Consider the following 26,432-nt stretch of genomic DNA (forward strand, 5'->3'; position numbering starts at 1 on the left):
TTAAATATATCAAGTGTTCTCAGATAAAGTACCCTCGGTAGAATACCTGTATGCCAATAGTGTCTTTGTTTATCTCCTTTTCTGGTCAATGGCTGTGGTGCTCAATCCATCGTCAGCATTACAGACCTCTGTGAGAGATGACAGATCTTGCACTTTTATAGGTGGAGGTGATGAGCCTGGAGGAGCATCCTCTAATGGTGAGAGATGTCCCAGTCAGAATATTCTCTAACCTTATTTGGGACTAGAAGCAGGAAGTGAGATGGGGAGCAGCAAGGGATCCTACTTTGATTGTTCCAAGGCATGCTTTTCCTCACAGCTGTCAGCTGAGAGCTTACCTTTTGGACTTTAACCCCTCTGGCGATTGAAAACCAAATGTATCATGTCCTTCAGTGAGCTGAGGGCCTACCATCTTTCAACTTTGGTGGTTTGAAACCAATTACAGACTGTGTGTTGTATCTACATATGAAATAAGGCCAATTAACTTAACAAAAAGGAAAAATGAGGAAAATCTACTTTTCTTTCCATCATTTAAAGATTTCAGGCATATGGAGGTGTCTTTTTTCTTTAATATACCGAATTATATGAAAAACCTTCATTTCTACTTTGTTTATATAGGAACAATCTCATGTAGTTGTTTTTGTTTTTGTTTTGTTTTTGCAGACAGGAGAGAGCCTTCCTGAGACCTGCTCTGTGGTGACTGATTTCTTTCTTAGTGCCTTTGTCATGGAGTGAGTGTGTGCCTGCCTAGGCAAACAGCTCTGTCACAAGGGGGGGCGATCAAAAACAGAAAAGCTCCTGGAGAACTGACAATCAGATTCCAAAGGAGATTTTGTCTTACTCCCTCACTCCTTCCCCCTTTACTGTGGCCTGAACAACATCCTCACCAAGACTCATAGCCCTTCTTCTGTTTCTAATCGCCCTTCTCCTCCTCCTCCTTTGCTTTGATTAGGGTCTCTCTTCCTTTCTCAAGTGACTTGGGGTAGTGCCAAAATCTCCTGCCACCTTCCGTGGGATTGTTCCACACTGGTCACGCACTCAGTCTCTCACAGCCCCGCTTTCTGTCATAGAACCCCTACCTCCTAATCTGATGTCTTTTTCATTTCCCAGTTCTATTCCCTGTTTGTATCACACCACAGTCAGTGGTTTGGACAAATGTGTATAGCACGATGTAGATACAATTGCAGTATGGTGTGGAAGACTGTTAACTGCCCTGCAAAGAAGGTGTTTGATCTCTTAAGTGTCACCTATTTAATCCTCCACCCCTTCCCCTGAGCTCCTGGCAACACCCACCCTTTCACAGTTCTGTCTTTTCCAGAACATCATGTGCTCAGAACCATGCGGCAGGGGACCTTCATACATGTGTGCTCTGTTCACTTAGTAATGTGCATTTGTAACTAATCCCTGTCCTCTCCAAGCTTCGGCACACTTCTTTCATTGCTGAATACTGCTTCCTGGTCTACTGTACACTGAACTCCTGAAGGACACCCTTGTTCCCTACAGAATGAGTGATTATAAATAAAGCTGCTTTGAAATTTCACCTGAAAATCTGTAGATGTGTTCATAACTTAAAAAAAAAATGGTTGGGTAAACAGCTAGGAACACAATTGCTGGGTTGTGTGGAGAGACTGTAGTTAGCTTTGCGGTCAATACCAAACCTCTTGCAAGGTGACTGCACTCCTCTGCTTCTCCCTGGCAAAGATGGAGGATGCCCTTCCACGTCATTTCCTCATTTGACACTGTCCTGCATGCATGTATACCTCACTGCCATAGGTGTGCAGCTGTGTGTCTGTGTATCTGAAGTTCTCGTACCCTGGTGAGAAATAGTGTTAGGGATCTGGGCAGGCTCCTTTTCCTTCTGCTTATCTACTTCTCAAAATATATTCATATCCTGTGCACACTACCTTCCTCCTTGGATTGTTCCTCTCATTTTAGAGTTTTATGTGTTCTTTTTGTACGTGGACTAGAAGTTCTTTGTGAGATGTGTTTTCTTCAGTTCTGTGGCCCCTGGTCGTCTTCTTTTACAGTAATACCTACCTGAGCTGCTAGAGATCCAGTTTTACCACTTTTGTTCTCTCATGGATGATTTTGGCCTTGTATCTATGATTTTTTTTCTTTTTCTGCCAAATCTTGTTTGTTCATTTGTTTGTCTGTTTTCCCCTTTATGTTGCTGTTGGTACTCTGAATGAGATATGCCTCCCACATGCTCCTGCGTTTGAACATGTGGTCCCCACTTGGTGGTGCTGTTTGTGGAGGTTATGGAACCTTTAGGAGGGACAGCCTTGCTGGAGGAAGGGAGGGCATGGAGCAGACTTTAAGGACTGATAACCTCACCCCCACCTCTGGTCCCGGCTTTTTCCTGTGTGTGGATGAAAATGTGATCAGCCAACTAACTACTATTACCATACCCGGCCTTCCCTACCATAACGACCTCAGTCCCTCTGGAAGTATAAGCCAAAATGAACACATTCTTCAGTTGCTTTTGGTTGTGGTATGTTATCACAGCAACAAAAACAGTGCTAACATGTTCTTTGACCTTTGCAGTCTTGTCTCATATGGATGTGTTTGGCAGACATTTTGAGCTATTTTGTAAACAGTCTTTTGGTGACAAGATTCAATGTTGTAACATTGGCGTAGGAACCGTTGAAAAGATCTCCTATGTCCTCTGGATCCCCTTTACTCCTGTATCAAAGGCTGGTTAGCTCTTCCTGTGAATCTGTTTAGGTCTTACTGCTCTGTTTCCACAATCTATTTCTCACCGATTTCATGATTTCCTGATTATTGTGGCTGTATAGTAAATGCCATCAGTATCATGGTGATAAATCTAGGCTTTGTTTGTCTTCCCATTGTAACTTGTTTGACAGGGTCTCATAGAGAACTTTCTGACCTGGAATTCATGCTGGCCTTGAGCTTTCAATTCTGCTGCCTCAGACTCCTAAATGCCTGTATTACAGGTCAGTATTACCATGCCTGTCCTTCAAAGTCATATGATTGATATTTACAGACTAACCGCTGAGAATTCAGTGGTATTCTATGAAGACTGTAGATCCAGGGTGAGCATTAGTCACTTTAACATCATCTAGCCTGAGAGTGCAGATAATTCCTTCTCCATGTCTTTGGATCTCTTCTCACTTTCCCTTTGTGATCCTGTAGGATTCCATGTGTAGAGCATGTGCCGTTATGGTTACAATGATGCCCACCTTTATTTTTGTGGCCTGTTATTGTCGAGTAGGTTTTAAATTCACATTACAACTTGTTGTCCATGGCAGTTGCTAGAAACCTGCTGAATTGTGTGTATTGACCTAATGTCCTGATACCCACCATGCCGGCTTAGTAGCTGCTGCCAGTGTGCTTGCTGTTCAGAATGTTGATTCCTTGGGAGATTTTTGTCAAGCCATCTAAAAGCAAAGAGATCTGTTTACTCCTTTTTAATCTATGTGCTTTTTCGTTTTCTTATCTTACTGTACGGTCTATGACTTAAGTACAGTCTTGGTAAGGCTGGTGAGAAATGATATCTTTATTCATTCCCAATCTTAGGGCAGAAAATCCAGTTTTTCACCAAGTGTTTAGCAGTGAGCTTTACCAAATTGAAGAAGTTCCCTATATCCTTAGGTTCCCAGCAACGTCAAGTCATAAATGATAATTTCATTAGATTTTTTTCAAATAATTCTATTTATTAATATGCTTTTTGTATATCTGACTTGCTTATGCAGTGCATTTTTATGTTAATTTAACCTTGCAGCTGTTTTGATGTTCATTTCTTGTACACATCCTTTATTTCTCATTGTTATACTGACAGGGTTTGGGGTCTGAGGACTAAGGACTTTGGATTTGGAACTTCATTTTGCAATATCTTTGTCCATGTCAGTGTCAGAGTCATGTTGGCCTCAGGATAAGTTGTAGAGTTTTCTCCTTCATCTAGGCTTCTGTAGGTGGTAGGGAAGTAGATAAACCTTTGTGCCTAAATATTTGGTTATATTTAGAAGTAAAACTATCTGGGCCTGGTGTTCTGTTTTTATGAAATTTTATTGATTATTGTTTGAGTTTCTCTAATAGATACGGCTCTATTTAGTTTACTTATCTTTGTGAATTTTAGTACTTTGCTTTTTATTTCAAGGAAACAATCCATTTTAAAATCTGTGGGCAAGGATTTATAGATTTAAAATCTCTAGAAGGGAAAAAAAAATTCAGCCCCGTGTTGAAGACTCTTCAAGATTGACTGGTTTTAATTTTTTGACTATGTAGAGTTAGAATGTTGCAGTTCCAGGGGGCAATTCGGGCTCTTTGTAGTCTCTGTGAAAGCTATTCATCTCCCAGCCGTGTCTGACCTAACATCTCTATGACTATCAAGACCTTCACTGTATTCTTAGCAGACTACTAGCTCCCACTAATCCCTAAACAAAGATGGCATCAGGCAGCTGAAATTTAACAGCTGACATTTCCTATGTGTAGCTCACCTGTAGTTCCGAGCGATGAACGTGTGCCTTGACTATTGCTCTCTGTGCCCTAGAATTAATGTACTCTCTCATGTCAGTACTTCCACAATGGACCTGGATCCATGTTTCCGAACCCTGGTCACTTGTATTTGGCTTAAGAACAAAGTGTTTCTTACTCTCTTTTAAGTGAGCGCTGTATTACATAATTGAATTTCTGATGTTAGTCTGTCTGTTTGTTTGTTTGTTTTGTTTTGTTTTTGAGACAGAGTTTCACTTTATGGACCAGGCTGGTCTGGAACTCACAGAGATCCTCCTGCCTCTGCCTCCTAGGCGTTGGGATTAAAGGAGTGAGCTAGCTTACCTTCTGTGGTTAGTAACTTGTCAATTTAACTAATGTATTCAAGAAACGAGTTTTAGCCTTTGTTTCTTGATTGCTTCCCTGTGCCCCAATTTTAGATTTTTGTTTTGGTCCCTGTGGTTTCCGAAGCTTGCTATGAACTTACATCACTCTACTTCTTAACTGACTTTCTAAATAGATATAAATTTTCCTCTGAAAAGTGCTTTTGTTACAGTCTAAAAAACTTGGTAAAAAAAATATTTTAACTTCTCATAAGATTTCTGTTCCTGACCTGTGTGATATCTGGAAGTTAAGTTGTTTGCTATGCAAATATTGAAGGTTTTCTTACCCATCTGTTATTTCTGGCTTAATTCTCTTTTATTATTTGAAAGCATAGTCAGTATTTCTGTTCTTTTCTTTTTTCTTACTGTTTTTCTTTTATTATTCAGAGGAAAGCAGCCTCGGTTAGGGCTTCATGACCTTGGGAAGAATCTGGGTCTGCTTTAGTCTGTGTCTCATCAACTGCATCAAATTGATTGACAGTCACACTCGGGATTTACTTACTCTGTCTTTTCGACGATCAATTGAAGTCTGAAGTTTGAACCGTCATGGTGAATTGGTCTCTTCCTCTTTGCGGTTGTCGAGTTTTGTGTTTACTCTGACATTCTGTGAATATGTACACACTAAGGATTGTTTCTTCTCATGGAGAATTTATCATCACCAGTTGCCACTCTGCGTTCCATAAATCCTTCTTTGTCCCCAGATCCTTCTTAGTCTGAAATTTATAGAACCATGTCAAACCTGTGACAAGAAGGCTAAGTCTCTGAGGATCAAAGAGTATTCCAAAGACCTTTTTGGAGAATCCGGGGACTGCAGGCTTGTGACCTAAGAGTAGTGCAAACACAACACTTACCATAAAGCAAGCAAAACACGAGGCGATGTTTGCAGACTTCACGGAAATATAAGTAGAGGGAGGGAATACACCTGGTGTTGTGTCTTACCACCTTTGTGTACATGAAAAAAGCCAAGAATACTCTTCCCAGACCTTTGCTTTCTCAGAGATAATGTGAACATGCCAGGGCAATCCTTTCTGGAAGAGACCATGTGGGGAGATTATTCTGTCCTCTGCCCCATTTGTAGTTCACAGCTTCCCTACACAGGCTCTCACACAACTGCAGCTCTCCTTTGAATGACATGAAATACCTTTTCCCACTCTCAGTTTCCATCAGTCTTTAGCAGTCTTTCAATTTACATCAGGTTTCCTATAGGCCTTGCTTTTTTCTAATTGACTGCAGGAAGCTTTCTTTCTTTTTGTCTGTCTGTCTGTCTTCCTTTCTTTCTTCTTTCTTTTTTGGTTCGTAATACATATTTTTTTCTAGAAAATATCTTGTTATTTTTTAAATTGTTTTATTTATTTACATTCCAAATGTTGCCCCTCTTCCCCGTCTCCCCTCCAAGAGTTCTTTACCCCCTCCCTCTTTGCCTCTGAGAGGGTGCCATCCTTCACCCCACCCTCCCACCACCACCTCAACCCCCACCACATCCCCTTTCCTTGGGGCATCAAGTCTCCACAGGATTAGATACATCCTCTCCTACTAAGGTCAGACAAGGCAGATGTGCTACAGATGTGCCCAGAGCCATGGACCAGTCCATGCATGCTCTTTGGTTGGTGGCTCAGTCTCTGGGAGCTTCCAGGGTTCTGGGTTAGTTGATGCTATTGTTTATCCTATGGGGAAAACATCCCCTACAGTTCCTTCAATCCTTTCCCTAACTCTTCCACAGGGATCCAGGAAAGGAGGGACTGGGTTGGGAGATGGGAGGAGGAGGGGAAGGGGGACAGGATTAGGTATTGGGAGAAAACAGGAGAGAAGGCCAGAGGGTCAGGAGAATGAATGGAAATATGCAGCTGCAGGGGTGGAGAGGGGAGAACCTCTAGAAAGTCCCAGAGACCTGGGATGTGAGAAGCTCCCAGGACTCAATGGGGATGACCTTAGCTGAAATGCCTAACAGTGGGAAGTTGGAATCTGAAGAGACCACCTCCCATATAAAGATAGGGCCTCAATGGAGGGAAGGGGTCTGTTCCAATCAGAAGCTGCTTACAGCCAGCCTCTGAATCCAGCAATGATGCCATCCCTAGGTGAAAAGGACCTCCTGCCTCTGTTGTGCATGCAGGTAGGATTTGCTGAAGGAAGCAGAGGCAGGAGGGAAATGGGGAGAGAGGAGGAAGAGGGTAAGGGGCAAGAGTGACCTCCCAACTTGGGATCCATCCCACACCCAGGCACCAAACCCTGACACTATTACTGATGCCATATTGTGTCTGCAGACAGGAGCCTAGCCTCTGAGAGGCTCTACCAGCACCTGACTGAGACAGATGCAGATACTTACAGCCAACCATTGGACTATGGGAAACTCTTAACCAATATATTCATGCTATTAACATTTAAAGTGATTACTGATACAGATGGATAAGTATGTACTCTTTTACATTTGCTGTATATATTCATATCTTGCCCCCCTTTATGAGATGGGGTCTTCTTGTGTCCCCCAAGCTGTCCTGAAATTTACAATCTTCCTGCCATGCCCTATAGAGTATAGAGTATAGGAATAATACAGGTGTGTTCTACCAAACCCACAATTTTTATTCTTAATCAACTCAATCTTTTGTCTTTTTGTTTCTAGGGATACTGAGGTTATGTTGCCCCATGGGTCTCAATCTGATTTCTTGGCCCCAGCAGTCCTTTGCCTGGCTCTGACAACAGCGGAGGGGGCTACAGTCATTCCTCCCTGCACTTATTCTTCATTTCTTCTCTTTTCCCTTCTGCTTCTTCTAGTTCTCATTGCATATTTCTCGTGATCCCATCTTATCCCTCTCTTAGAATATCCGTCATGCTTAAAAGCAGTTGCTAACAACTGCCCTAACCTGTGCAGTGTGTATGACATGTCCACCCCTAGCTCTGCTCGTAGCTCCCCGTCACTCACACAGAGCAGTTACGTGAGGGAGCGCTGTCAGGTCCACCCTGCCATGTGCTTTCATCACATAGTGCTAGCATTGCTCTTGAAGGGGGATTGGAGGCGGCCAATTATTAGAGATTGGTTATTGACTTAGTTACCGGCTTACGTACAGCCCCGCTTATGCTGCTTATGTGCTGAATTTTGATTTCATTTACTACTCGGGACAAAATATCAGAGACAGCTGAAATGATGGCTCTTTGACCTTAACCACCTGCTGACTGCCACATATACTTCTATTAAATCTTGCTTCCTTGCCTGCCCCACCTCGTAGGTTTACAGTAGCCATGAGCCTACACACTGGGCCTAGCAGTGAAGCCTGTATCCAAGGGTGACATCTCTCTCCATACACACTGGCATCGGAGTACCTATTCCAGAAAGATTACCATAGCACTTTATTTTTAAATTTTAAATTTATTTTTAAAAAATTTGCATACAGAGTAATGGGCTTTGGTTTCATATATATCATTTTAATTTTTGTTTAATGTCTGCTGTCCTTGCAGAGGTATAATATTTTGACTAAGGACAGGAACATAGCTCAGTCAGTAAAGTATATGCCTTGAAAGCACAAAGATCACAGTTCAATACCCAGAACCCACATTAACCAAAAAAAAAAAAAAAAACCTTCAGGCATGGTATATGCTTATAATGCCAGGGCTGTGGAGGCAGAGGCAGGTAGATATTGGAACGTCCCAGGCCACTTGTAGACTGTCTCAGAAGACAAGGTAGACACCTCCTGAGGAACACACATGCACGTACGTAAATCTCAGTACTCATATGGGCTTGTGTCTCTCTACATATACACACTTCCACTGTAATAACTAAAGGGGGACTAAAGCCAGGATACAACTCTTCTTTGTAACTAGATAAAGCTTCCAAAGTCCTTCTCTTGCAGAGAGGTCTTGTCCTGGGCAACTCCGTGGTTTGTTCCTGATACTTCCTCTTTCCCTCATTCTGTCAGAGCTGTAAGCAGACCATTCTTGGCTTTCATGGTAAGAAACTGATAGGATCTTCGGGGTAAACTCATAAAAGCCTGCCCTCCCCTCACTTAGGTTGTGGTCATCAGAAGTTTCTCTCTCAGTCGTCCATATTCAGCCCCCAACTCTTCAAGCTGTCACCTAAATGTCACTGCTGGTCCTGGCCATCACTAGCTGTGAATGGGTTCTCTGGGTTTTAGGGTCCAAGTTTGCACTTTATCCTCAGTTTTCTAAGTGATTCAACTCAAGAAGAGTGTGTGGTTGGCAGTTTGCCGCTCCTCCTATTGTCTGGATCTCATGTGCTGGAGCTGCAATCAGGAGTCTCTGTGTTCCCTTCGGAGAGGTGGTGGTTAGGTTTTTGAGACAGGGTTTCTCAGTGTAGCCCTAGATGTCCTCAGACTCACTCTGTAGACCAGACTGGCTTCAGACTCAGAGATCTGCCTGCCTCTGCCTCCTGAGTGCAGGGACTAAAGACATGCACCACCAGCCGGGCTACTCTATTTCTCTACTGTTGCCCTAACTCCTTTTATTTGAACGTATGCATTTCCTAATGGGTTTCCAAATCTCCCTGATACAATGTAAACTTCTGGAAGTAAGCCCTGTGTCTGTTATAGTCATGGCTGTATGACTCAGAGTAAGGACTGAGTAATATTGGTCATGTGGACTAATTAATTCACTGAGCACACTCGGAAACTGGCCACTGGGCTTGGTACAGAGGTTCAATCAAAACAGAAACATGTCTGTAGTTATCACAGGGGTTTCTTTGTAGGCTATACATCCCCTGTGGATAAAAGTACTGAAAGGTTAAGGACATGAAATCTGACACAGTTGGCAGAGTGGTAAAACATCTCTGAAGGGAGGCTTCTGTGTTGTCTAGAATGAAGGATTAGCAGCTTTTAGCTTACGTGAAGGGGAATGACCTTGAGAAGGGATCGCACAGACCCGCTGAACTATGAGTCACTTTACAGCAAGTGACTTCCTTCAGCTACCTCCCTTTCCACGCAAGGCATATCACTGTTAGTTCATTGCACATCAGAAGACCCAGTCTTAGATGCTTTCCTTGAGTGGGCAAACTGCCGCTGCCGCTGAGCAATGGGGCGAGTCATTTTCTCTACTGTGGAGATGAGTCAGGCTGGGCTCAAAGGGTCCTAAGGAGCCAAGCTTGCACTGATCAGCCTCCTCCGTTATTCCAAGATGCACTTGGACTGTGCTGTCATTGTTTGCTTCTCACAGAGAGCTGAGCCCCCAAAATAGAAAGATAAAAATCAGAGCTGCTTTGCAAATGCCCACAAAGCCACTGGGGGGGAGTTCCCCAAAGAAGGCGGGAAAGAAAAATAAATGTGGGCTTCTTCTCTTGAAACCTCATCTCAGTGAGCCAGGCCTTCCCGGAATGCTGAAGGCTGCTTCAAAGGCCCATTGTGGAAAGCTTCCAGATGTGCATGGAGAGCCTCACTGGGGAGCTTCCCAGTGAGGAGACTTTAGGCCTGAGCCAAGATGAAGGAAGTCGCTGTGATGTATCCCTACCAGGTGGGCTGTATTCTGACAGAGTCCAGATTCTACCTTGAAAGAGAGACCGAGGGCAGTTACCCTGTCCAGACGCCTGAGCCAAGCAGCGTATGTCCTCTTTAGTTACGGACAGCAGTGGTGTTTGCTGGAGTGGGACAGAAAGGTGTTCTCCCATGCAGGAACTTTCCTGTCAGTTGCTCTTGATAGTCTTCTCACTCCTCCAGCATATTCTGGAATGTATGGGAGGGGTTTCAGTTTGGAAAAATGACCAACCATGGGACAACTAGAGTCCAGCCCTACATGATTCCTCTAAGGTATAAAAGGCTTGATGTCCCATTATCCTCTTATTAGACAGGGGAAGTGAGGGGACCTGTGATAAATTTCTTTTTTTTAAAATTGCATTTTTTATTTACATTTTAAATATTATCCCGTTTCCCAGTTTCCCCTCCAGAAACTGTTATCCCCCCACCCCCATGCATCTCTGAGGGCGCTCCCTCATCCACCCACTCCCTCCCACCTCCCCACTCTGACACTCCCCTACACTGGGGCATTGAGCATTGATAGGACCAAGGGCCTCTCCTCCCATTGATGCCTGACAAGGCCATCCTCTGCTACATATGCAAATGAAGTCATAGGTCCGTACCTATGTTCTCTTGGAATGGTGGTTTAGTGCCTGGGAGCTCTGGGTGGTCTGGCTGGTTGATATTGTGTTCTTCTTATGGTGTTGCAAACCCCTTCAGCTCCTTCAGTCCTTTCTCTAACTCCTCCATTGGGGACCCTGTTCTCAGCTCAATTTCTTAAGCCTCAATTTCTCCATTTGTAGGGGGCAGTGATGAGCCCCAAACTAACCTCCTGTGAGAAAGAGGGATTGCTGTACACAAGGCTGAGCTGCTGCACATGTAACATCTGGCACAGCGCCTGGTCCGGAGTGAGGGTGCAGCCTGTTCTCACTTCTCTTCAGTCCAGTTGTTCAGGGGGGCAGGGCTGGTCCCATTTGGCCTTTAAATTTTACTTCTGTGGCTCTTTAAATCCTCTCCCTGTGTATGTGCATATGCACTTAGCTAAGTATTTTGAGATCAGTGTATTTTGGGGAAAGTCCTCTTGTCTCCAGCTAAAATTAGGCCTCTCTTGCTCCTCTGCTCGCCTGCCCCCATCCGATTTTACCTAATTAAAAGCATTGACACTCAGCAAGGCTTGGGAGAGAATTTGGGTGAACAGCTGGGAGTTGCTCTCCATGCCAACAGCTGCCTCCTCTCAGCAGGCCGGCAGCAGGGAGCCTTGAAGACAAATTAAAAAATCTGGCCACAGGGGAACCATCTGAGCAGGGTGCACCCTGCGTCACCATGTCCCCTGCCTTCAGCTGAATGAAATAGCTAATGGGAAAGAGGGCAAGCAGGAGAGGAAGGTATAGAGTGTAGCTAGCTCTCAGACACACCACTGGTACCCATGTTTAGACTGCAACATTCACCCTGCCAAAACAGAGAAGCCATGGGATGGTGCCAGGCATGTCTTTAAGATAGCCTCGTTCAGTTTCTCCCATGGACTTCAGGGAAAGTCTTTGTGTAACCTGGTGTGCCCAGGTGTACCCTGCCTCACGTCTGGGCATCACTGCAGCCCGGCCTTTGTTTCTCCCTTTCTCTTCACCAGGCTTTCTCTAATGGAACCAAATCCTGAGTTTAGTCTGGACTTCTTCACAATCCACCTACATCTTGCAGGCTTCCATCACCCCAACCCGGCCTTGTAAATCTGCTGTCTTTGTGTTCTCCCTGAATGCCCTGTCCAAAGCCTGCATGTACTACAACCCCCAGAGAAAGGCATTAATGGCTCCCAACAGCCATAGTTTCTGTGTATAAGGGCTTAGTATTTTTCCATGGCTGGGTGTCTTTCCTCTGTAACATATGTTTCTGTGTTCCTATTCCTACCTCAAGAAACTGAAAGATGCCTTCTATGGAAATGTGTGAAGGTAAGACACTATTAGATACCCAGAGGTGACATTTAAACTATCTGGCTTTCTGCTGCTTTAAAAAGAAAGAGGAAGAAAAAAATCACATCTCAGGTGTAAGTGCCCGGTCCTATAGCACCTCCAAGGACAGATTCACCTTCCTGAATAATTGGGTTTGAGTCACACGACAAGCTGACTTAAGCCTTGCAGTTCTAGGACAGATCTAGCAGAATTATTTCTCTTCACCGTTGTCCACTGAACAGCGTGAGAAGCTGAAGCTGTCATTCCTGGTCACCCCCATGATCCTGTATGATTAGGCAGCTCTGTGCAAATAGCATCTGGATTCTCAGGGCCCAGGATCAGCTCCTTGGGGAATTCCATTACTCCACCTGGTGTGGGTTGTTTTACCCTGGGGTCAGAAAGGGTCTCAGGAGACAGCTGTGGGGTCACCTCTGCTGTACTGCTCAGATTCCCAGTGCTCTTCCTAAAGTAGTTCATGAACCCCAGACCAAAATCATAGGAGGGAGTCCATTGTCTCTTATGGCTTCTGTCTCTTCCTAATCTCTGCTTTTGATCCATCACCACAGCCTGTGGTCAGCCTTCAGCATACCTCTCATGTCTGGATATTATAATAAATACCTCATTCCTGCATGCACTTCTATACATGCTCCCCACCATGCTGAACATTCCAGGGCACCGGTGGGCAGCAGGTGTGGCTTCTTGGAGCTCCTGGAAGATGCCAGGTCCCCAGAGTACAGCCCTGTCTACCTCAGGGAACTGTCTCCCTGACACTGTTCTCACTCTAGCTGCCCTAACCAGTGCCTTTCTCATTTCTCCTGTGTTACTTCAGCCCATACCCTTCAACCTCACTCTGTTTCCTCCTGGAATAGATACATGCTTCTCAACATCACCTGTCAGTGCCTGTGCATTCTTGAAATCTCAGTCCAGGCATGAAGTCCCTGTGGACCATGGACATACAGACACATACAGTAGGAAACATTTGAGGCCCAGGAATGCCACGGCCCTCCTCTGGATTCTTAGAGCCCCATAACAACTCCTTGGGGCTAGGGGATTTCCATTTCTCCACCATTTCTTTTCTAAGGGGGCAGAAAGCATCTCAGAAGAGAGCTATGTGACCACCTCTGCTGTGCTGTTCTCCCTCATACTTCCAAGCAGAGTGGACAAGAAAAGGCTGGTTATGGGAACAATTGTTATCCTGCCCCTTCCACTTACCCGTCAGAACTTCTTGGTAACTTAGCAGACTAATAAGTCCCTTGTACAAAAACTAAGTCAAACATTCTGGCCCAGGCTGCAAATAGCCTAACCAGTCTGTCAAGCCATATCCTAGCACACTCCTTAAGGAATCTGTTGTTGTTTTGAGTTTTAATAGCTGGCGTGCAGGACAGTGTTAAGAACCTTTCAAAGTTATTGGGTAATGTTTATACACACACACACACACACACACACACACACACACCCCACTACCCTTTCACACAAAGGTCCTGGATCCCAAAGATTTTCTTTTCCACTTATCAGACCACTGAGGGTTAAGCCATTCTCCTTTGGCTGACATCCGGGTCCTACTGAAGGCTGCCCAGCTCTCCTCAGCTACCAAGAAGGATCTGCAGCCCAAAGTTGAAGTCCCAACGTTGGTAGAGGGCAATCTCCTGGCCATCTGTGAGCATGTCAGCTAGCAAGGCCTCCTTAGCATTTTCCCCACTGACTCCACATTATGGAGAGGCCAGCATTTGGGGATGCTTGCCTGATGCACAGTAATACTGATATTCCCTCCATCCTTACCAGGCAAACCTTGCTCCTACTTTAGAGAAGACAAGGCTTAGAACAATCAAAAAACTTCCCTAGGCTGGTGGAATAGACAAGTCTCAAACCAGGTCTCCCCAGAGCTCTTGCTACCACACTTAGCTCAGACCTGGATGTACTGTAGGGAAGGAATTGAAGCAGCTTTGTAAAAACAGGAACTGCAACACATCCTGTGTGTTCCTATATCACAAGATATACAATATGGGATTCCCCTAGGATACCTCCCCTTCACACGCCTGTGTTCAGGAGCTGAAGAGAGGGAAAGCCTATCCCAGGACTTAGAGCACTGATCTGTGAGTCCCAGAACAAAGAGAGATGAGGACAGCAGACATGGGGAAGGTCGGAACACATACCTAATTCAGAACATTTACAACTGAGGTGAGGAGCCAGCTCTGGGGTTTCCTGCTTCTTTTCACATATCCTTTCAAAGAAGATTAGCCCTCTCTGTAAGGAAAAAATCCCACCTCTTTGAGAACATTAATTTTGTTCTCATCTAGAAGCCATGCTGAGCTACACCAAAGGTAATGGTATTTAAAAAAAATGTTTCCAGAGACACTCCCAGCTGAACACACAAAGAAGCTGGTCCCCAAGGAACAGTGTAAGGATTGTCTGAAGGGGTCGACATAGTGAGATTACAGAAATCATAATATATGAATAAATGAACATATGGAAGAAATCAGTAAAGCCCTCCCCTTCTTCCCATATGTAAACCCGGCCTTCGCATAAAGTCCTTAAGTAAATGCAGATGTACCCAAACCAGGCACCAGATGGCAAACAAGCACTGGACCAAGAGGTAAAGAAAGCTTTCTATGTTTATTCAAAGATGGGGGAAAGTCATAATCCAGAATGCTGTGGTGTTCTCAGAAGGGCAACCGCGGGTCACATAAGCCCAACCAAGACGCAATGCAAGCAAAACAACATTGACAGAGTTTATAGCAATTGTGATTTGCTGTAGAAAAGCCACTACCATCTTACGTGACTAGAACCTGATGTCAGAAGTTGTATGTTTGGGACATGAAAGCAATGTTTAAAGCAAAGGAGCAGGACTAGATGGGCAGGAGAGCAGCAGCATTGGCCTTTGCCCGGCATTCACATGTGCCAGCAGCTTTGATGCCTGGTCTCCTTTAATTCTCTTCACTATGTACTAGGTATTGAGAAGATTCTATAAGGGCATTTTAAATGGATCAAGAGACGTTAGGTCCCTAGATTCCCCACCTACCTGGGGATGTCAGCTTAGCTATCACCAGTGCTTCCCGGGTTCTGCGCACAGTCTCGGCTTTGTAGTTCTGTGTTGTTGGGATGAATACCACTTGACAAGAAAGGCAGGTCCCTGAAGACTCTGGTCAGGGCCTGCCATATCCTCTACCCTTCCTGCCCAAACAAGAACTAGGGGACAATGTTAGCTACCCAGGTACTGCCTTGAGATCAAAGCAAACATGCTGTGGGGAATGAAGCAGAGCATGGCTCTGTTCTCATAAACCATGGCCTTCACCTTCCTCACTGCCTGTTGAGTGTGCAGAAATCTACATATTGAAGGAAGGTTCTGGTAGTGCTTTACCTTCACGTACAGGCTTAAGTGAGCATTAAGTTACCCTTTCCCGGCAACTCAACGAAATCACTGTATGTGGAGTGGTAGGGTGGAAAATGATGTCACGCTAGTCAGTCAGGCCTCTTTCCTGATGCTACGACTAACCGAGCCTGCTACCTCAAGAAGGCCATGTCATTCTTTGGATACACATGTGAGTGTTAGAGGACAACTTTCAGGAGTCAGTTCTCTCCTTCAATCATGTAGATCCCAGGGATTGAACTCAAGTTGTCAGCCTTCGTGGCAAGTGTCTTTACCCATTAAGCCCTCTAACCCATCACAATGTCTAATTTTTTAATGAATACTTTCTCAAGCTTACTGCAGTAATGTCAGTTTCCTGGCAAGAATCTGGTCAATATGATATGTTAGCTCCGTTTCCTATTTCCCACAATGTTTCTATTAAATCGTTTAGCCTCTATCCCCATCTTTCCTCTCATAAATGATCTATTTATTCTCAACCACCAGCCACCCCTAAGTAAACATCCATTAGTGGAACCCTTGCTTGGCTTTGCTGGGACAATCAATGCTGGTTAGCTGGATCTGAGAAATGAGTGGTGATTGAGAAGAGACCTGCATCACTGAGGCAGGATCTTCTGGGAAGTGTTTCCTTAGGGTCAGTACATGGAAGCTGTGGTCCAAAAGGGGGAAAGGAGGTATATTTTACTGGCAGCTGAAATTGGTAATGTAAGATTTTTGAAGGCATGAAGGGGAGTAGAGAGCAATTGTGTCTTGGCACCGGGAAAGGCTATTGTTGGATGTGCGGCCTCAGTTGCAGTTGTAAGCTGAAGATTTAAGGACACATGGAGAAAGTGGCATTTGGCCATGTGATGGCATCAGAGCCCTTGAAGAGAGCCCAGGAGAGGTGAAAGTACAGATCAGTTGCAGCAGAAATAAAAGCTGTTTCTTGGCAAAGATTAACAGATTGACAAACCTTTATCCAGGTTAACCAAAGGAAAAAGAGAGGAGAAATGAAAAGCAAAATATAACAGACATGGGCAATCCAGAGAATCATAAGGGAATATGTTTCAAATCTATGTTCCATTAACCTTAAAATTAAAGTAAAACAATGGTTGACTCTCTAGATGCACATGACCCACCCAACTTAAATCAAGATGAAGTAAAAATTTCAATAGATCCATAACACCAATGGGATACAAGCACTAATTAATAATCTCCCAACTTAAAAAACCAAACAAAAAATTCAAGGCCAAATACTTCAGCAGAGAATTCTACTAGACTTTCAGAGACGAGCTAATACCAACGCTTCTCAAATCAATCTGTAAAACAGGAAAGAAAGGAGCCCTTTCTCATTCTGTTCATAAAGTCAATGTCACCCCAGCTCCAAACCATACAAAGACCCAAAAATAGCCAGAAAGAAAACTATGATCTGATCTCTCTGATGATGGAAAATTCTCAGTAAAATATTTGCAAACTGAATTCAGGAACACATGAAAGAAATTATCCACCATGATCAAGTTGGCTTCATCCCAGAAATGCAGGGACAATTCCACATGCATAAATCAATAAATGTAATACACCACATAAATACACTCAAGAAAAGAAACCACATGATCATCTCATTAGACACAGAAAAGGCCTTTGACAGAATCCACCATCCCTGCATGATAAAAGTTCTGGAGAATCTAGGAATATAGGGGACGTATCTCTCAACATGATAAAGGCAATGTACAACAAAGCCACAGCCAACGTCATGCTAAACTCAGAGCATTTCTATTAGAATTAGGAACAAGGCAAGGATTCTCCAGTTTATTCCCCCTTAACCAATATAGTGCTTGAAGTCTTAGCTATAACTGTAAGACAAGTGAATATTAAACAACAGATAATTGTATCTCTCACCTTCATCAAAGAAGCTTTGTTTTACAACAGATGAGGATATTTCAGAGATCTGCAACCAGTCACGATGCAGAAAATAAGTGATCTTTGGGGTGGCCAGTCCGAACTGATGCATCTTTGAAGCTACATTACAATCCCTCAGTCTAACACTAGGGGGTTAGATAATAGAAGACAGAAAAATCCAGAGGACAAGGATGTCCCTTGCTAGTGTCTTTTAGATATGACAGGAAGCAAAACCTGTGAAATGTCCATGTTTGCCTAAACAAGACCCACATATGACAACACTAGTTGACATACCATATACTAGATTTCACTCCCTCTTATTCTCTGCTTCAGTATCCATAGTCCAGCATTAAATGAAGGCATAATGAGGGCAGAACTTCCTGGTTCCCTGTTGTATCCATGGCGCATAGCACACCGGGGGTGTAATAATTCACAGTATCTATTGGTTCATCGATAAAACCAACGTTCAGTTTCAGACTTCCCATTTTGAAGAAGTTGAGATCTGAGGAAATGAGGCAACTTAAGTAACTGAGCCCAGACTAAGATTAATACAGGCTCCACGCCTCCTGATTTTGCAGTACCCCATGTGCCTGTCTGTAATATTGTTTCTGGAGGGAAGCAGATTGAATCCCTGTCTTGGGAAAGCCCAAACAAACTTACATTTGTAAACACAGCTGATAGTGTTGTTTTCTTCGTTTGTTTTCTGTGAAATGCCTGAAAGTCCAACCCAAGACTAGATTCTGTTTTTTCCATTCGTAGAAGCACATACAGCTTTTGTTGTCTACAAGGTTATTTTTTTTCTGTTGATTGTTCATCTTCCTCCCCCCTCAGTTAACTGGAGGAGTCAGATGGCATTCAGTGTTGAATGGTCCCTAAATTTCGTTTCCTATTTATCACAGCACTGTCCTGTGACATAGAGAAGGTCAGGAAGTGTTGCCTTTAAGCAGTGATTCTCAGAGAACATGACAGTATCTTGTATAGAACTAGGAAAGACATGAGTATAATAACTGTCATCAAAATAACTAATATTTTTAGGTAGTACTTAATACAAGATGCTATTACTAATCATTTCCACATACATATTCTATCTTACCTTAACAGTTCTATGAACATTTACCTTATTTCTATTTTCAATATGAGTAAGTTGAGGTGCAAAGCAGTTAGTAAATTGCCTAAGCCATTTAGTTAGCCGGTAAAGATCGACGGGCAGTCCTGAACCCAGTCTTAATGGTCTTATCACTGTCTACAAAGAATTCACTGATTTTACATTTAGGAAATACTACAATATATAACCAAGAGCCTAATTTTGTGTAGATATGCTAGGCATGTAGATATGCCACCCTGAGTTTTTTTAATTTGTGAATTTGTTTCATTGTCTGTTTATTCTTTCTAAATGCACAGTTGCATTATTTATATGAGTTGCTGTAAATACAGGTAAAATAAATGCCCTCTAACTCTCATAGCCCAGTGGAGAAAATTTACCAGGAAAAGGATCACTATTCTACTGTGTCCTATATAACAAAGTGAAAGGAAAGCAGGGTACTGGGGTAACACTAGAAAGATCATAAGCCAACCTGAAAAGTCAGGCACTGGTTTTTCCTGGATGTGCTGCCCTCCATTTCCTCTCTTTGCTGGACCCCCACTTTATCGCTCTCCTACTAGCTTCCCACTTTTCTTCCAACTTCTTTTCCCTGGCCTCCCCACTTCTTCACTTCTTTCACATTCAGCTTCTTTGCTTCTCTTCTTCCTAAGGTTGATTTGAGATGAATTCAGGCTGGGCCAGAAGAATTCCAAGGTTAGACTCCACTGCCAGTAAGATGACTCTGGCTCTGAAGAGCTGGTGATCCCAAGTTAGGACCTATGATAGATGAATGGACACAGGGTGTTCTAGATTACGTGGTTGCTCATCCATGTCAACATAGAGCCACAAACCTGGTGAGCCAGCATCCTGAATAGTTCATTCTATGTTCACTATATAATACCATTGCATACTGTAGATTTTATTAATTAACTTAACCCTTAACTATTTCATACATGTATATAATCCACAGTGATGCTCATGACAGCCCCCTTCCTTATCCCCTTCCCATCCGTGTCTACCTTCTTTCTTCCCTACAAATCACTTCCTCACATTCCTGTTTTTCTTGTTGTTGTTTTGTGAAATAACTGGGTTTGACCAGAGCCATTTCCGGGACTATAGAGTAGAGCTGTTTATCCACTGGTGCCTGGTGGGCTCAGCACAGAGTACACAACTGAGGACAATGAGTCTCCCTCTTCTAGATCATACTAATAGTAAGTAGTTTGGAAATAAGGGGATGATTTCATGAAACCTCCTCACATCCATGTATGAGTGTTGACAAGCCCTGTGCAGATCCAATACAAGTAGCTACAGTTCCTGTGAGGTCATGTTTGCAATGGTTGTATAATGCCTAGAAGATGACATTTTGTGACCCTCCTTCCTATTTTCAGCTGTTGTATTATTCTGCACTGCTTCTCTGACATGTTCCCTGAACTTTAGAAGAGATAGTATGTATGTCTTATTTAGGACTGTGCTCCTAATTCTCTCTACTCCATAACATCTTGGATAGGCTCAAGTCTCCACATTGACTGTTGTCCAATCAAAAGCGAATCAACTCTGATGAAGTATGACAGTTGTTTTGTCTGTGGGAATAAACAAGGTTTAGGAGGCTGTTTGATCAATCTGGTTGAACAGTGGTAGTAGGTCCCTTGGTTCTATGACCTCCTCAGGCATGGGTTGTGGACTGGGCTTAAAGTACCTAACACAGATGCCTTCCTGTGAAGCCAGCCTCAAATCCAACTAAACACCAAAATAATTCAACCTGTCCTGAAAAATAGTTCTATGTATTTCATCAACCAATTGAATTTGATGACTAAGAGAATGTTAATGGTGATGTTGGTCAATATATTTGACATAGATATAGGCTGGCCTAATGTGGATGGCCATATATCATGGTCTGTAAGTTACCCTAAGACAAAGAAGGCTAGGAGTTTAAAGAAAAGGGTGGAATAAAGATTCTAGGACTTTCCAAGGAATTAGGAGTAACATTTGGTAGAGACAATTATACCAGTGAGAGAACTGGACTGTGACTGTTGGAATGCATGGACACATAGCAAGCCTGAGAGCTGAGTTCCAGTGTTTGGCTCTGGGAGTTCTGGAGTCCAAAAAAAAGTATCATATGGTCTTAGAAACAGACCCTGAAGTATCCCTGATGAGTCATGGGGTGGGTATATAGTTCAGGAACGTGAGCTTTACTGGATAGATTAGTATAAAAGAGAGGCTGGTGAGAATGGTCCAGTGAGGGGACAGGTATTGCTGTGTCTCAGTCAGGCAAAATGAGCCTCAGATGTGATTTTTTTTTATGAAAACAGCATTTTCAGATAGAGCAAGGCCGATGCAGTATGGACTGGCAGAGACAGCATGCACAAGACCTGCATAAGCTTGAGCCAGACAAAATCTGAGCATGGAAGAGGGGGACGTGGGCAGCAAGTCCTGCTCCTGGCCAAGAATCTGAGAAGATATTTGCAATTAATAACTGTTGAAAGCAGGAAATTCAGAGTTTTCTTCAGTGGAGTGACACTGAGTATGTCAACCACATTCCAGGGCAGGCCCCGAGCTCAGGAATAACTAACAAAAAAAGGACTCTGTATGTTTTTGTTCTGTGTTTGGTTTTGGTTTTGGTTTTAAGGTTTATTTACTTTTACTTTATGTGTATGATGGCCTTGCCAGCATGTCTATGTATGTGCCTGGTGTCCAAGGTGGTCAGAATAAGTCAGTGGATCTGCAGAACTGCAATTCCAGATGCTTGTGAGCTGCTGGGAATTGAACCTGGGTCCTTGGCAAAAGCAGCCATTGCTCTAACTGTTGATTCGCTTCTTCAGCTCTCTGGGTTTTGTTTTGTTTTGTTTTAAGAGTGAGAAAGAATATGATGAAATGGATTGGGTACAGAAGTATGGAGAAATCTGGGAGGATTTGGGGGATGGAAAAAAGTGTGCTCAAAATATATTGTATGAAATTCTCAAAAAAACAAACATATTTTAAAACTAAAAATGTCTACGCTAGAATAAAGAATTCAATAAAACTAAAAGTGTTCAGTGGATTCTGCCCTCTCCAAGGTCCACAGTTGACAGTCCACAGTAACTAGTGAGGAATAGATTTCAGAACTCCATCTTTCAACTGAAGGAATCAAGTAAGTGGGTGTTTATAAAACATTAGCTATAGTAAATCCTTGATAACATACTAGCTGCCATCACTACTACCACTGTTATTGTTAACGAGGCCATTGTTTCTGTTACAGCTCAGTGAGATACTTCATGCCTTCTCAGAAATGTCACTGGGATCATTTCAATCCCAGTAAACAATAAGTGACTAATTGAGCTCCCCTGTTTACATTTTTAGAGTCTATGATCTTTCTGATGCTTTTATTAAGAAGCCTTAGAAATCTGATAAAAATGAGTCAAGCTCATAGAAATAGGATGAATTGCTCATTATTCATATTTAGACCCAATCCTTACCAGCCAAGGCCATGTATTAGGACTCTACCTCAAAGTCTCTTGACAGGGATAGAGTCACTTCCCTGTGCCATGTTGACGCATGTCTAATCAAGAATAAAATGGCATGTTGCCATGAAGTTTAGTAGATGTGTGTCCTGTTGGAATGAGACTAGGAAAACCGCAGAAACTCAGAAGTAACTTGTTGGCTGAGAGTTAATTATGATAACACACACACACACACACACACACACACACACACACACACACACACACACACACACACACAGGAACGCCAAACTAACTGCAGAGCTGGCAAGATTTTAGAGATAATTTAAGCCAATGCCTTCACTCTGCTGATAAGGTGAGGTCAAGGAATGGGAAAGGCCTTGCTCAGGGTCATACACATGGTAGTAATTTTGTTTAGTTTGTTTCAAAAAGTAACATGAGCAGTTTCTCTTAACATCAATTAGTCTGCCTCTTTAAGCACAAAGTAGTGACCATGGTTAAATGTGACTTTGACAGGGGAAAAGAAAGCTTTGAGAATTTTATAGGGTCTCAGAACCATCACATGGAGGGTAACTGTGATGGGCTCAGCCCGGGCATCTGCCTGGTGAGCATGAGCTCCTGACATGGGCACCATTTTACTCATGACTTGAAGCAAGCTTGTAATTTATTAATTTAGGAAAATCATTTGAATGCTTGGAGCCTGAATTTCCTCATTTAAATAGAGACAGAACCACCACCCCCCAGAATTTGTCAATCAAATGTACAGTCCCTTGCATTAAATATGCTTTTGATAAGTTGATTCTCTCAGCTGACATTTAATAGTCTACTGAATGCTCTTGGTACATGAAGAAGAATGCTACAGACTCTGAGCTTCTGGTTCTGGAAAAAGGAGGAGAAGTGAGGGGCCTCATGAAAGGAAGTAAAAACTAAGCCAGTTAGCAATAGAACTTCAGATGACACTATGTACAGGGTGCCTTGTGAAGTTAAGAAAGTATGACGGTACGGCCGCTGGTATTTAGAACAGGACTGAGTCAACTAAGGAAGACCAAAGGTAAGTCTAGGAGACAGTGCATATGAAGAGGCCCTAAAAGAAAAGGCCAGTCAGTCAATGTTTCCTGGTAGAGGTACAAATTGGGAAGGAACAATTTTAGCATGGTCAGTCATTAATATGAAAGCTAGGATTTCTAGAATGGCTCACTAGGAGTGCAGTGAATCTGGCAATGCTGGAAACAGGCACAAGCTCCATCCTGAAGGTTTCAGACACTGAAAGTTTTATGAAGTCTGAATTTCACCACAAAGTCTTGGTATTGATCACAAGTTTTAAGAGGGGACGAAATTGTGATGTATTATGTAATGCCATTGTCTTTCTGCTCCTAAAAGGCAAACTCCTTAAACCTTTGGAGTCTCCAAAATGGTATCTTCTTGAATGCTCGTGAGAAGGTTAATGACTGGAAGACTATAGATCCTTCGAATTGGGAATGGGTAGTTAGGAATGCTCAAACATGATCAAAAGTCCAGAACTTTCAGCCTCTCCATTAACTTTCTAAGATAGAGAATAAGGTTCTCGCCAATGATTCCATTTAAAAAATCTCCAAATGATGATTCAGATAGACCCTAGGTGGATGACCACAGGCAGGTCATGCAGATTGCCATGCCCAAGAAAGAGCATAGACCCTTGCTGTGTCCTTGTCTTTCTGCCTTTCTACTACCTGCATAGGATTTGTAGCCCTGGTAACATATTATTAATAGGAAGTGAACTTTTCCTACATTATGTGTATCCATTCAAGCAAATTGGGAAACCTGTGATTTATACTTAGTCAGATTTATAGAGAGACTTCAGGCTTGTAACTAAAGTTGAGAAAGTCTTTGAGGCTTGCAGTAGAAGGATGACACTGACTCTGGGTAGTTAGTACTGGAATTTAATTGTGTAACGTGGTGATGTCTACAGAATTAGAAGTTGATTGGTACAAGGGTACAAGGTAGTCCCACACCTTTGATGTCAGAAGTGCCATGGGTAAAAACAACCAGAGACAAAATCTAATTTACTTCATTTGATTGATGCAGCACATCCTGATGTATTGCAGAGTCCAGCCAAGCATGGGTTTTAGTGCAGTGATGAATCAAAGATCAGATCTGGCCTGTGAATCCCGCACACTAGCAGAATAACAAGATACACAAGGCTCTGATGTGCTACAACTATCTCACATAGCTGCCCTGGCAATGTTGCCAAGCTTTTCAGATGCAAAAACACCCATAAAGAAAGCAAGGTATTTGCCTGATCACAGCCTCAGAATGAGTCCACAGAGAAGTCCAACTGTTAATGCCGACAAGCTATTACAGTTTTGTTTAATTGCCACACTTCATTTTCCTCTTTCTGACTAGCCACAACCTCTGTACAAAGATGGAGGTGAAATCAAGAGAACAATTAAGAATAGTGGTCAAAGTTGGGTAGGGAATATTCAACAATACTCTGAGTAGATACTATTACTCCCATTTTGCAGATGGAAAAACTGAGTTTGAATTTGCATATCTACTAAGCAACAGAATTAACCTAAGCCCATTGACTTCTATGTAATATTTTTCTAGTAGCTGCTCTATTTCCTATAGAACTAGACATGCCCCATTACTCCCTTTCTTTAGGTCAAGAGAATATTATGATAGAGCTATATTTTATATAGAATTGAAGAAGTTTTGTTTTGGTAGGCTGTTAAAAACCAAAAAAGTAAAATTTAAGCATGTGACACATTTAAAACACAGTAATTGCTTTTACAATTTGAAAAGTAAGGCATAGTAAAGATGAACTGACTTACACATGTTAAATGTCCAGTTCTGTGAGTTTTAAAAGATGTGCACACTTGTGTAATTAAGCATATGTGTAAGTGTCTGTGGTAGATATAGGATATTCAGAATGGTGCATGGAACCCTGGTCTTCACATCATGGCGGATAAAGACACCCCACTCCATCTCTTCCTGCTTCTCAGCTGATGTTGTTTTCAGTGTGTTGGGGTGACAGAGAGCCAGCTGCAAGTCAAAAGATGACCATGCCAAAAATAAGAAACAATAATATAAACAAAAGAACAATTAGCCATTTCTTACTACTTGGTAAAGGAAAATCACATTGCTATTTTTTTCTGTTTTTCTATGGAGGGGGTCATGAGTCCCAGCCCACACATACTAGCACATGAATTTGTTGTTCCAGTAAAATGAGTCAGAGTTTCTCAAGAACACAGATTCATGTATTTCAGAACTATGTGTCAGCATCTTTTGAGAAAGGTACAGTCCCTGTATTAGAGGGTTTTCTCTCTCTCTCTCTCTCTCTCTCTCTCTCTCTCTCTCTCTCTCTCTCTCCCTCCCTCTCTCTCTCTCTCTCTGTCTCTCTCTCTCATGCATATGCACATTCAGACACACACACCATATCTCACAGATATATGCACACATACACTCAGAGGTATCACACAATTGATAAACAGAAGTGGGATTTGAACTCAAGCCCAGAGGACTCAAAATCAGATGTTGTTCTTTACAAGGAAGATGGTGGCCCTGTGGGCAGAGTATGGAACTAAGCAATGGCTTGGAGTCAGAACGAGGCTGAAATTCAGGGCTATATTACCCACTGGCAGCCAGCTACAAAATTCTTGAAACAGATTGGAAACCAGCTGTTGTTTTCACTCATACTGCCCTTTTCCATTGTGGAGGAGAGCTGATATTTCCTGCCCTGGTTAAGATTTATGAAAATTACTTAAGCACAAAGTAATATGGTGATACAAAGTTCATAAACTTTTAGGTTAAGGTACCCAACCAAAATTCAAGAACCCAAATATCAAGAACTATTTAGTCCTATCATTCAAAGTAGTAGAGGTAGGCGATAATATCTGTACTAGAACATTTCAAGGAATCATGAGTGTAAGGCAAGTGGCATGGATCCCAGCCCGGAGTAAGCAAGCACCTGGGGAAGGGCAGCTGAAATCTGGCAGCTGAGACTGCATAGCAGTGCTTTTGGACCGTCTGGTTCATCAATCATGAGAAATGTGCTTATGTATCTCAGTGTGTGAACATCTGTGTACATTGTGCCTGTAGATTATTTTGTAAAACAGACAAAGTATAGCTGAAACAAAAATATTTTGAAATGAGCATGTTTATGCAATGTCTAAAGGTCTGCTCTATGGCTGATGTTTTTAATAATATTTTTTAAAAAAATTATGATTGATTTTGTCATGAACAACATTCCCTGTGCAGCCTAAACTGAACTTAACATTTTGATTCTCCTGCCTCAGCCTCCTGCATGCTGGGATAATAAGCATGCTCAACAGATAAGTTTTCATGACTTTTTTTTAACATGGCTAGAATATGTAATGTGCATGCATGTGTTTTCCTGTTTGAATGCATGAGGTTGCACATGGCTATAGGTAAAAGTCTGGGGTTACATATGTATGTGCGTAAATATATG

At 42.7% G+C, this 26,432-nt stretch overlaps 1 protein-coding gene across 11 annotated transcripts in view; it reads left to right on the forward strand.

Moving 5' to 3' along the window:
* Positions 1-26,432, forward strand: part of Fggy (FGGY carbohydrate kinase domain containing) — a 387,141-nt gene that overhangs the window by 348,688 nt on the left and 12,021 nt on the right. Inside the window, exon 15 of one of the 11 annotated variants that reach the window (XM_039109534.2) lies at positions 661-25,382. The exons of the other annotated variants lie outside the window; for them this stretch is intronic. Coding sequence (XP_038965462.2) covers positions 661-732 — 72 coding nt within the window. The 3' untranslated portion in view covers positions 733-25,382. Of the gene's footprint in view, positions 1-660; positions 25,383-26,432 lie in introns of those variants that run through there. 11 annotated transcript variants of the gene reach the window in all.

The sequence above is a fragment of the Rattus norvegicus genome, chromosome 5 (genome assembly GCF_036323735.1).
Source record: "Rattus norvegicus strain BN/NHsdMcwi chromosome 5, GRCr8, whole genome shotgun sequence".
Lineage (NCBI taxonomy): Eukaryota > Metazoa > Chordata > Mammalia > Rodentia > Muridae > Rattus > Rattus norvegicus.